Below are 13,385 nucleotides of genomic sequence, written 5' to 3'. Positions count from 1 at the left end.
TTGTGTCTGTTTTCCCCTCCGCCTTAGCTCTATCTCTCTCTGCCACACTCCCTTGCTCCGTTCCCTCTTGTGCAGATAAGAAGAAGTAACCCCTCTCTCTTCCTTTCACTCATCTTCTGCTTTCTACATTCCCCTTGCTTTCTTTCTCTTGACTATTTCACTATGTATTTCCCCCTCTCTTCTTCATTTCACTTTCCTCTTTAACTTTCATGTGTGAGTGATTAGATTGTATATAGTATTGTTTTGTTTGTTTTTGTTACACGTGCCACTTGTGTGACTTATCTTGTCGTGACACACACACACACACACACACACACAGACCCACAAAAATCTAATTGTTGCTATCAGATATTTCAGCCTAAATTTAGAAATGGTCAGGAGTTCAATTCAGTTCAATTCAGTTCAATTCAATTCAATTCAATTCAATTCAATTCAATTCAATTCAGTTCAATTCAATTCAATTCAATTCAATTCAATTCAATTCAATTCAATTCAATTCAATTCAATTCAATTCAATTCAACTCAATTCAATTCAATTCAATTCAATTCATCTTTATTGTCCCTGAAGGGCAATACAGATGCAGCATAAAAGACATAGGAAACACATACTGTACACAATAAAACGTAGAAACACAAACATATACCCAAACCTGCCCCAACCCACTATACTGTACTCTAGGGCTGGGCGATATGGACCAAAAATCATATCTCGGTATTTTTAGGCTGAATGGCGATACACGATATATATCTCGGTATTTTCTACAAAGTGGGCTAAATGTTCAGTTGTAAGTCAAAGCCACATGTGAGATGTCACAAGCACTTTCATTAAAACAAGACTGTGATCAAAATAAAATGCAAAGACAGGGTTTCCTTCCCTGTTTTAGAACAGTCTGGTAAGTTCAGAAAATTACATCACTTTATTGTAATGCAGCCTTTAAAACCAGGAAAAGACAACACTTATGCCATATCACGATATTACGATATCCAAAATCTAAGACGATATCTAGTCTCATATCACGATATCGATATAATATTAATATAGATATATCGCCCAGCCCTACTGTACTCCCACCCAAACATCAAGTAGTAATAAAATAAAGCAGGAATAGCAGGAATATTCAGTGTGCATCAACAAGAGGAATCTGGTACCTCGATGCAATAAAATACATATAATGTTATATAAATAGATGCTATGGAGGGGCAGAAAACGTTTGGGCGCAGATTTAAATAAATGACAGCCACAGGAGACAGGGAAATGTCTTTCAACTGTTTAACAATCATATTGAAACGACACATACCCAAAAGTCAATTTTGTTACACCTACAGTTGGTGGAGGGGTTAAAAGCATCACTGGATAATCGCTAGCATGAAAATAGAGCAACCGATGATCCATGATGCTCCATAGCCAATCATTAGTGGTACTTGTTGGACAGGTGTTTATTTTGTCTATCTTAAGCAGTACATGGGTAGAAGAAACTGCTTAGTCTTACAAACGGTGACAGCAAAGGTACTCACTTTATTAGGCTTACTTACAATCCTCAACAGAAGCATAGCAATTTTGCAAAATTCATAATATCCTGTTATAGCATTACGGCTCAAAGTATTGTATTTATTTTGGCTGCCCTGTTTTTGTCAGTGAGTTGGCAGACTGAACTCTTGTTTGACTAAGATCTTTTTGTGAATCACCACCCGGAAGAACTCAAATGCTTTGCATGACCTCAATCACCAGATCTAAATGTCACTGAACCTGTGTAGGAGGAGGATAGAGGATTTCCTCCTGCTTCATCTCTCAAAGAACAAGAGGCTTTCCTTTTTGAAAAATGGTCCAAAATCCCCCAACACAGTTCAGGGCACTCCCAGGAGAGCTGAAGCTGTTTAGAAGGCAAAGAATAGCCTTACTCTTTATTATAGTAATTATAGTTAATAGTATAGTTATTTTATTTATATGTATGTATATACATATATATATATATATATATATTATTGTAAAAAAAAAAAAATCTTTTATTGTTTATTGTAAATTTTTGATATTCAGAAACTTTTCATTTCATTAGTTTTGAAAGCATCTTTGCTTTATGGATATCTTTGACATATGACATATGACATAAGACTTTTGCACAGTACTGTATATATAATAAAATGTTGTATTTCCTTACAGCTCAACACTGTTCAACAGAAGTTCGAGCCATGATTACATTATAACATCTGAGCACAAGGACATTGTGTTTGGGGGTTCCTTTTGGTATTCTCTTTTTTCGCCATTGATATGAAAATCATGCTGAGCCTTAAGGAGCTCTGTGTAAAAAGGCGTGCTGATGGTGAATCACATGTTTTGACTTTTAGGGGCATTATGGATAAGATTGTATAAAGAAGTGTAGTATCTGCTCAGCAATCCTTGATCAGGACTGTTTCACTGAGAAACTTGATAAATACAAACCTTGACTTCCCTGTTGTGGTTGAGCACACTTCCTCCCTACACAGCTCTCTTGTGCTTATATCATTGCTTCACTCTTGTGGCGGCTTCTTGCTCGGTGATGACATTTCCTGTCTGCTGATGACCCACTAGGCCTGCTAGTTTTATTGTTAAAAACACCTCACTGCTATGTTATTATTATTTTGTTACTGTTTGTGTTGAAAGATTGAGGAGCTGGAAGGTTGATAAGTACTGTAAAACATAGGCCTATAGACCCTTCTTGGTGCTTTTGATTCAAAACTCACTCTTGGAAGGCCTTCTTAGCAGGTATTTTAAACACGAGAACTTGCAAAATGGACAAAATCACAAGGCAGATCATTATAAATACTAGTCATCATGGTGACAGCTATGCTTTTTTGGACAGCTTGAGCAGGTAACTGTTATCCTTTAGTGTGTCAGTCAAGTAATTTTACGGAAATATACCATTGAGAAATGAATGACATGGCGATACAGACTAATCAGGAATCCTAATTAGTCCAAGTCTGTTAGGCCTTTCTCATCATGAACAATGTGCTGTGGCCTCTTCAGCAGCCACTGCATACACCACACTATATTACTGTCCTTACACTGCTTAAGATTTGCAAATTAAGCACAGGGCTATAAAACAACAACAAAAACTTTTTAAAACAATAAAAGTAGAGAATACAATACATTAGAATATTAAAATTGCCATGAATGGATGAGTCTGGATCTCAGGACGAGAGACTAAATCTATCATTTGATCCCTGGGCGGAAGAAAAATGTAAAACCTTTGCAGCAGTCCGGTTCTTCATATTTCTCTGTCAAGGCATAGCTGCTTGCAGTTGACAGGAATGTCTCACCACCCACCCACCCACTCACCACCCATAGCAACAAATTCCATTTTTCATAAAGTACAGGGAACAATGTTTCATGGTAACTGTTAGTGGAGTTGGAATGCATCTTTGAATTCTTTCTCTTCCCAGGGATTTCTCCAATGTACTGCAGCCTGTTTGGTCTGATGAGGGAGAGCGACCGCATGTGGTTCCCACCTAATCATGTCTTTAAACTGGACCAGTCAGCCAATGAGCACCTGCTCTTCAGAGTCAGGTAGGAAGTGATATTTGTAATACGTCTTCAGCCATTCTTTCACTCTTCTGTTCATTAGTCTTTTCATTTTTAACTTGTTCATTCTTTTATTCTGCTTTGGAGTTTCATGTATTCTATTAGGCTTTCATTCTTTGTTTGTTCATACATTCAGCGTTTCTCTTTGTCTCTTCCTCACTCGATCTTCTTTTGTATTCTCCCTTGTTCTCTCTAGGTACCATTTCCCTGGCTGGTATAACAGTGGGAGTTTGTCCTATGCCCATCGCTATGGTGTGTCTAAGGTCATGGAAAGCCCTGTGATGGATGATTGTACCATGGCATACCAGTTTTCCCAGGTTAGTGTCTGTGGCTTAAGCTCTATTTCTGGCCACATATCAACATTAAGCCAATTATTTATTGCCGTATAGGGTATTTGGTATTTTGGCATTAGTTCTTGGTTGTTTATGCTGCTGTATTATGTATTAAGTATCACATTACGTTTTTCTGATTTACTGCATTTGTTATTTTGTGGCATGGTTGCCATCAGAATGTTAAGCTAAATGATGCCATCGCCATAGCAACACATGATGAATCTCATGCACTGAACCAATGCTGATATCCATGATAGCCTTAACATTCTGTGGCAGCCATCTTGAGGTGTACCAGTCAAATGGCCATTTAAGAGTACTGATTTGATTAGGTATTGTCATTCTATTCATTCCAGTTCTGTATTTGTATTAAAGGTTATTAGAAGAGAGTTGAAATAGCGTTATAATACAATATTGGTAATGCAAATGAACAAGATATTGGCCAATATTTAGCGGGTCAGTTTTTGTTTGTTTTTTCAAAGCTACCAATTTGCCTGAGGTTTGCACTGGCTTTGGTTTTCGTGCCACAGTACCACCAATAACGCCACAGTAGGATTCTCGGGTCATTCAAATTAAAGTCCCTGTAGACCTCCAGCTAACCCTCCAGAATCTAACAAAAGCTATTTGGAGGAGTACTCTTCTCCATGCAAATCAGCCAATCAGTGAAGCCATAGATTCACTATAGCTGGATAATCTGCCATGCACACACTTTGTGTATGTAGTTCCAACAGTGGTCAGTTTGTGGAAATTTGACAAAGAGGTCGGTTCCCTTAAAACGGGTAAGTTGTAGGTTTTCATGTTTGTTGAAGGACAGTCTTGGACCCCACCCCCTCCACCCTCTCCACCACAACCACCACCCACACACACACACACTTCCCCAATCCCCACCCGTCTGTCTGTCTGTCTGTGTGTCAGTCATTCTTTTGAGTATATTGAGAAAACAGGAAGCGGTGTAGTGAGAGAATGTGTGAGAGGCGCAAAGGGGGAACAAGGGTACTCGAGGGTTCTTCACACAGTGTGTGTGTGTGTGTGTGTATGTGTGCATGCATATATGTGTTTTTGTGCGTGCATGTCTGTGTTGAACAGTATGTTTATGCTGTTTCAGGTTTTTTTTCACACGTTTGTGCGAACCCTGCACATCTGGACCGCTTTGTCTGTATCTCCACTACCACAGTGTCACAACAGGCTCTGGGTGTCAACAAGTTGACCTATGATCGTTACATACAAGTGCCTGTCAGTTATCACCCTGAATTGAACAATCACTTATTTAAATCATACATATTGATAATAGCATATATTTGTTTTGTTTACTTAGAAAGAGTCTACATTTTCCAACACGAATCAGTCGGATAATACTTAATGCATCATATTAATTTAGTTAATAAAGATTTATATCAACTTAAGAAGGTGGGTCATCTCTATTTAACTTGTTTGTTTAAATTTGTTTGAATATGTCTTGTCTTGTTTCTAAATGAGTGACACACATTTTGACTAACATTTAGCATCATATATTTAGAGCCAGTTTCACACACATTTAAGCCTAGGGCTCTCTTGTTAAGGTATTTGGTACCTATTTACCCTTCTCCCTCCATATTTCACTCTCTTCTACCATCTCTTCCTGCAGTATTCCTCCTCACCCATCCCATCCCTTCTCTCTCTTTTTTTCTCCTACCCCTTTCCTTCACTGATATCATGTATTTCATTCTCTTTTGCCTCTCATTTTCCCCTCCTTCAGTGGCGCAGTGACTTTCTGAATGGCTGGGTTCATATCCCGGTGAGCCATGAGGTGCAGGAGGAGTGTCTGGGCATGGCTGTGCTGGACATGATGAGGCTGGCCAAGGAGAACAAGCAGTCACCTGTGACCATCTACAATGATACCAGGTAGGATAAACCACACACACGCAGACAAAATTCTGTACAGACATGAAACCACATTTGCATGAGATACACATAAGCAGCATTCATAAATGGGGAGCTAAATGCAAATGTGCATGCTGCACGCACTGTTACCTAGATCATTGGTTCTCAACCTGTTTGGTTTGTTAGCCCTACTCACAACCCCGTCACAGGCTGCATATACAGAGTGATGAACAGTTCAACCAAAGAATGATTTTCCCAAATTGTTTCATTTGATTAATTATCAGAGGAGGCCCGGAGGATTAATATAATTCAGTATTTCACAAAACAAATGTAAGAAAATTAAAGAAAAATCTGAAAAAGCAGGCACTGTATAGTGGAAATATGTTTATATCCTATAAATCATCTCGCAACCCCCTAAAAATTATCTTGTGACCCCCTTGGGGGTCCCGACCCCAAGTTGAGAACCATTGACCTAGATAACGTGACATGCTAGCTGTTACACTGGTATGTAGTACAGCTTGTATAGTACAGCTTGTGGGTAATGCAGCATTTCAGACCAGCGTGACAAACTCCTCAGGACACAGGAAGCATAAAGATCATTTCATTATGTGTGTCCCTGCAACTGAATGAATCATCTCTCAGTGTGTGTGTGAGATAATATTGTGAATGAAATCTGAGCCAGCCAGCCATTTTTATAGGACCATACTAATGAACTGTATCCTTACTTGAAAGGTTCATTGTCCAATTCGTCCTGTCCCCCCTCTCCTTATACATATTAATATTATGATTGGCTGTACAGTACATCTTCAATAGTACATTTTGTGATGTTTATTCACTGTGGTGGTCTCAGCATGACGCTGCTTGAACTGGCACAAGGCAATGCTGCTTTCTCTTTTTATCATCTTCCCTCTTCCACATACCCCTCCCTTCTCTGTCCGTCTCTTGTCGTTTTTCTCTCTCCCTTCCCTCCTCTCTTTCTTACGCTCAACTGCCATCTCTACTCTCCAACCCTCCAACCACCCCCCACCCTACTTTTAGCTACAAGTCCTTCCTGCCAAGAGGCATGCGGACCCGCATCCAGGAGTACAACATTGTGACCCGTAAGCGGATCCGCCATCGTTTCAGGAAGTTTATCCAGCAGTTCAGTGAATGCAAGGCCACGGTGCGTGACCTCAAGCTCAAATACCTGATGAGCCTGGAGTCGCTGCTGCCCTCTCTCTACTCTGAGCACTTCCAGGTCACCGACCTCTCGGCACATGAGGTTACCATTGTTGTCATGGGAAACAAGGGCATCCAGTGGTCTAAAGGGAAAGAGGTGGAGGCAGCAGAGGAGGTGAGGACCAGTCCAGGAGATAAGCCCCTTTCACACATGAATCACAAAGACATGCCTGTTCGCTTTTTTAACATAATGCTACCATTCACACATCGCTGGCAATACTGTTAAATTCCTCTGTTGTTATTTCCCGGAAATTATGTTTAACCTTGCGCTGGAGCCACTGCAGTTTTAAAACATGGTGGGTCAAGACGCCAGACAAAATCTCTTTGGATTGGCTCACAGTTCGACAACAGAGCATCCTAACGTCAGAGCGTCCTAATGTTGTGCGTGCTTATGCCATTAATGTTATGGCATTATTCACGCATCGATCAGTCGATATGTAACTTCTATGTTGAGCAGTGAAATTGCCAGGACTGATTTGCCAGCATTTCGACTGTTCACACATGACCCCTGTGCGGTTAAATTTACGGAACAGGTTGCATGTGTGAAAGGGGAGATAGTGTCATGTTGCCATGGTAATGAATTGCTTCATTATCAGGCCGGACAGCTGAAGTATGACGCTATCCAGGCTGACTGCAGACATGAGTTTGTACCAATAGATGGAGCTCCAGTGACAGAGTGTGTGTGTGAGTGTGTGTGTGTGTGTGTGTGTGTGTGTGCATGTTTAATCAGTCCTTTCACCTAATATGAAGTTAACCCACTATTCTGTACTGTGTTTGTGTCTCTAGGAGCTACAGACGTACTGTGACTTCCATGAGGTGATTGACATCAGCATCAAACAGGCCAATAAGGATGGCTCGGTAGAGAGTCGCATTGTTACCCTCACCAGACAGGACAACCAGATCCTGGTATAGTACATACTCCACTCTTCTCCATGCTCTACTCTACTTTACCCTGCTCTTCTTTATTTTACTCCACTCCATAATAATCCACACTACTCTGTACTTTGCTTTACTCTGCTCTGCTATGCTCTGATGTCAGGATGAAAAGTCTTCCCCCAAGCTCCATACACTTTGTGACAAAACCAAATGTTCAAGCGCCTGGCTACAGCAATTGGAGTTAACAAACCGCAACTAATTCTTCACCCATTAGGAGAAAAAATTGTGTTGGACATATAAAAGAACAACTTCACTCTGTTCAATGAATACTGATTTTTGTCTTATCAGGATGGCGACCTGACAGTGTTGTACTCAGCTATTTTTCTCTATTTCATTTTATTCTATTGTGCACTAAAGTACACTAAATCACAGAAATTACATGAACTAAATTACTTCTAAATACATAAATGCATAAGCTGTTGTTTTGAAACTAAAGTTACAAGCAAGTGCTGAACTCACCACTCCACTGTTCTGTTTTTTTGTCTGTCTGCGTCTCCTCTCCCAACTCTCTGTCTCTTACAAAGGAACTGGAGTTTCATTCGCTGACAGAGGCTCTGTCATTTGTGTCACTGGTTGATGGGTATTACAGACTAGTAGCTGATGCCCATCACTACCTGTGTAAAGAGGTGGCTCCACCTAGACTTCTGGAAGCCATTCAGAGTTACTGTCATGGTCCTGTGTCGTAAGTACCATACAAACACACGCACACACACACACACACACACTCACTCACTCTCACTCACTAACACTCGAGCAATCAAGCACATGCTCACACAAGCATGCTGTCTGTCATACTGTCTCTGTCTTTATTTCTAAATTTAAATAAACAGAATAATGGTAATAATAATCGTAATAATAACAATATACAGTATGTAAAATACAGAATAGATTGATGTTAATATTAAGTATATGAGAGTATATCATAGAGAATATAGTATAATATAAAATAGAATAAAATATATCAAATAAAAGTAATGTAGTAATGGAGTATGCTGATGTATAATGTGTAAACAGGTTTTGTTGTTTGTTTTTTCCTTTACTCATTGTGGCTCATAAAGACGTACTGGGCGGCAGTATGAGCTGCTTCACACTCACCCATCAGTATTCTCAGTTTATTCTCTTCATCTAGAGGTGAGAAGTTAGGGACTCTGTCGGTAAATGTTCTCTGATCTGTGAGAACTTTTCAGAGTGAAAGAGGAAGCGCATCTCTGTCTCAACCTCTCCTGTCCAACAGTGACCACAGATTCACTCCTCTCTGGGCAGCCATGTCTTTTTGTGTCTTCCTGTTTCTATTGGCGGTCGGTTGGTGGTCACTGAGTCTGTACTTGGTCAGGATCTGCCTGTCTCTCTCTCTCTCTCTCTCTCTCTCTCTCTCTCTCTCTCTCTCTCTCTCTCTCTCTCTGTCTCAGACACACACACACACACACACACACTGGACTGAACTGTTGTGTGTCTTTGATCACAGAATGGAGTTCACAATTGATAAGCTGCGTCGCTCTGGCAACCACCAAGGCCTGTACATCCTTCGCTGCAGCCCCAGGGACTACAGCAAATACTTCATGTCTTTTGTGGTGGGGGTGAGTACTGTTCATGTGTTGGAGGGGTTAGGGAGGCAGTGGTGGGACAAATCCTCTGTTGCCAGATAACTGAAATTTGCATCATACCACAGATCAAGTTCTAACATTATCATTACCAGATGACTGATATGCTGTAATGTAGGAGTTAAATAGTCACCCACTCACAGTATTTTGATAGATATGCAGTTATGAAATAAGAAGTATGCCATGCCTATCTCCATTGGATGAGATGGTGGTAAATGGTGGATGAGGGAATGTGCATTCTGATACATAAATATCTCAGCAGGTCATGTTAGAAGACACCTTAATTTCTCAAAAGTTTATGCCTCATAATCAATTGTACAGCTGTATTGCCTACATGTTACTTTACAAATAGACACGCTTATTCAGCACAGTCCTTGCTAATTAGTTGGCACCTACCAATCTCTCCTTTAGCCCACAACTATCTATACTAACTGTATCCCTCCCGACTCCCAAACTAGCTCATCCATCAACTCACACAACAACCAACAACAACCAGAGTCATCAAACCATATTGTAAATGCAATGTAGTGCTTTGACATGATTGATAAACACACTTAAATGGCATTTTCAGTAAGGATGAAGATGGTCAAAAGCACAGCAACTGCTGCTTCACAAAATTTGTCTCACAAAAAAAAGTGTTTCTGTAAAGGAAGCAAGCTAATTGTGTTTGCTCACTGGTTGGCCAAAATGCAAGCAGTCATAGGGGTGTGGACACCTCCAAGACAGGGAAATGGGGTTGTAGGGGAGGAAATTTCCCTGTTCAAAGTACACCGCAACCTCTAAATTATTGCTCATCATATCAACCACTAGAGGGAGCAATAGGCTTTGATTTTCACATGTAGAATCCAGCTAATATGCAATGTAATACTGTGACCAGGATGGATGTCTTCCATTATGAAACTGCTTTATACATCAGATTTAAGTGATTGTTAGCTGCTACGACAATGGTGTGATTTCACTTGAATGAATGACAGTTAATTAACTTAAAGCATTTTCAGAATTGTGCCAGTATTGCAAGGGATTGACACAGATTTAGAATGAATTCTGCAGTGAGTGCAGTTTTTTTAACGGTTATCTAGCCATTTTACGTGTCCTGACTGAGATTGACTGACTCATCAGGGAGTGTCCTTTGTATTAGTATCTAATTCTATTATAGGCAGTTTCAGTGCAACTTATTTGATTATCAGTATCAGTATCAATTAAGCAACACTGTTGCAACACAGGGCATCATCATTTTTCTTGCATTTTCAGTATGAAACTATGGTGGACTATAAGCACTGTCAGATCGTGAAGACTGAGGCAGGAGAGTACATCCTGAGTGGCGCCAAGAAGAGCTTTGGCTCGCTGAAGGAACTTCTCCACCGCTACCAAAAGGAGGCGCTCCGTACTGACGGATACACGTTCCAGTTCACCAAGTGCTGCCCACCCAGTACCAAAGGTCAGAGCTCACATACAAACCATGATACACAGATGAGCAAACACACACACACACACACACACACACACACACAGGTGAACACAGAGATGAACATAAGGACACAACAGTTTACAGTATTCTCTGTGAGAACCACAGAGGTGGTTTTGGGTATGCATAGGTCACAGAGCCTCTCTGTGTAGGCTATGTGCACGGTGCACCTCCCAAACATTTGAGGGAGAGATGTCGAATCATATGTGCTCCTTTCTTCCTGTTTTGGAGAATCGTAAACAATCAAGGAGCCAGTGATGACTCAGTTTGAAGAATATTAGAAAAAAATAAATATTATTATATTACGAAATATTACAAAAAATGGTGAAACTACTTTTTGTTGGACTCCTGCAGCATCCATTGGTTACAGGCTTTTTGTACGCCTTTTTAGACTGTTGTTTCGCACTGCCCCTTGTGTAAAGATGATGCAACTGCATGCTAAGCAAAAGCATAAAATCTCTCCTTGTACAGTATGTGGCACTTAGTGTCCACATAAGTACATTAAATGTAGAGAACTTGAAAACCACCGACCCATAAATAGGCCTTATGTTTCAACAAAGACAAAACAGTTTGTAGGCTACAAAAGCTGAACGACGTTGGATGTCTTTTGTGACATTTTGAAAGACCTCATTAGACAATAACAATATAAGAAGGTGGTTAAAGATACTAGAATGCCTTTCTTCAGTAATCTCATTCTGACATATTGCCCATAATTTAATGGTAACAATACCATACCTCACCCCCATCCCATGTATAGTATAATGCCTCATTTCACGCCTCCTGACCAGGTTGTACCTGTTAATCGGGAAATTTCTCTTTCTTTTTTTTTTGTGTTAGCTGTAGTATTACTACCCAAATCATTAATGTGTTACACAACATGTTACAGAGGAAAGTAATAACACCACTGTAATGTTTCATTGAATGAAGTGTTATAACTGCTTGTGTGTGATGGGTCTTAATCCCTCTCTACCTTTCTCTTTAGATAAGTCCAACCTGCTGGTGTGTAGGAATAGCCAAGGGGCAGAGGTTCCTCTTTCTCCCTCACTCCACAAACACAACATCAGCCAGATGGTCTTCCACAAGATCCGGAAAGAGGACCTCGTCATTGTAAGATACCCTTCTTTGACTTCATGCTTTAGCTTTTCCTTTCAGCAGAAAAGGCCAAGCCATTTCTTCAGTCTCTGTATGTTGTATTGCTATATAGTGTACCATGCAATGCTTCCCATACATATATTTATTTGTAGCAGTCCATAACAACATCAGACAGGTCCACCACAATTAGACTCTCCAAAGAATGATAAAGAAACACAACTTCTTGTTACCTTGCAGTCGCATGTCCTCTACTTGACTCTGTGTCCCTTTCATGCCCTGAGTAGAAGTGTTATGGATTTACAAGAGCTTGACAAATCAAGTGGTAATTTCAGCCTCTTTGCTAGCTAATCACAGCATCTGGTCAGCTAATGTTATGCGACTCATAGCTAGTTGTGGCTAGAAGTCGCAACTGCTGAACTAACAAAGCCCAAAACCAGTGCATTTTGTTCAGGTTAAAAATCTACTGCACACATTTTAATTCAGTCAGGAAAAGCTTGCTATGGATTTCTAATGTGAGGAGTATAATTTTTTTTGCTATACTTTGAAGTACGCATGACAGGAGGCGTGGATTGACTTGACCACACACTCTCTCTGTATCAGTGTTTACCACTTGATAAGTTGACACTTGATCATTTGTGATCAGCTCAGCGTCAATAGGGATCCCTTTGGACGTGTGTGTGTGTGTGTGTGTGTGTCCATTTGTGGTGTATGCAATGCAATGTCAACTATGTCTTCATCTCACCTCCATTCTACAACGCTGGTCCATTTCAGTATCATCTTATTTTCTGTTATTTAAGCTCACTAAAGCATCTAAGGAAGCACCTGAACATCTGAGGTATTGATTTTTATTCTAGTAGTACCTTGTCCCTCATGCTTCAACAGATTCAACAAGTGCATTTCAAAACTTCCTGTAACTTTGTCGTGGAGTTATTCTGCAGCTTTAGAGACGGAGATCCTGACCTTATACCTCTGATGTTAAATGTTAAACCAGCCATAGCCACAGGGTCAGATGGGGTTTAGCTGGCTGAGTCACAGCCCAGTCCTGGCGGAAGGGAGGCAGGTGTGGGTGCTGGGGACATCGGCTTCTGGGCTGGAGGTTAGAGTGCACGTCACGAAGCTCATAGATTTATTGGCCTCAGATAGGGCAAGTCTGTGTTTGCTGGCTTGGACAGCCATGGCAGCATGGATATATTGACACACACACACACACACACACACACACACATACTGTGTCCATCAGGGCAAGTCCTATTCTCTTACTCATCCTCAATACTGGTATCTGGAGTCAATGGCATAAAGTGTCTGGTTGACTCTCACTGCAGTCTCTA

At 40.5% G+C, this 13,385-nt stretch overlaps 1 protein-coding gene across 1 annotated transcript in view; it reads left to right on the top strand.

Annotated features, from left to right (window-relative positions):
• Nucleotides 1-13,385, top strand: part of jak2a (Janus kinase 2a) — a 49,017-nt gene that overhangs the window by 20,483 nt on the left and 15,149 nt on the right. The window contains 9 exon segments of the mRNA XM_071530268.1: nucleotides 3,418-3,541; nucleotides 3,753-3,873; nucleotides 5,621-5,766; nucleotides 6,784-7,078; nucleotides 7,750-7,869; nucleotides 8,424-8,581; nucleotides 9,365-9,476; nucleotides 10,752-10,938; nucleotides 11,948-12,072. Of these exon segments, the coding sequence (XP_071386369.1) occupies nucleotides 3,418-3,541; nucleotides 3,753-3,873; nucleotides 5,621-5,766; nucleotides 6,784-7,078; nucleotides 7,750-7,869; nucleotides 8,424-8,581; nucleotides 9,365-9,476; nucleotides 10,752-10,938; nucleotides 11,948-12,072 (1,388 nt within the window).

This window comes from Centroberyx affinis, unplaced genomic scaffold (assembly GCF_046629955.1).
Source record: "Centroberyx affinis isolate AG114_WGS23_722 - 3 ecotype Tasmania unplaced genomic scaffold, CSIRO-AGI_Caff_v1 ptg000131l_1, whole genome shotgun sequence".
NCBI classification, from domain to species: Eukaryota; Metazoa; Chordata; class Actinopteri; order Beryciformes; family Berycidae; genus Centroberyx; species Centroberyx affinis.
The sequence above is the reverse complement of the archived record's forward strand: the minus strand, read 5'-3'. Positions and strand labels throughout refer to the sequence as shown.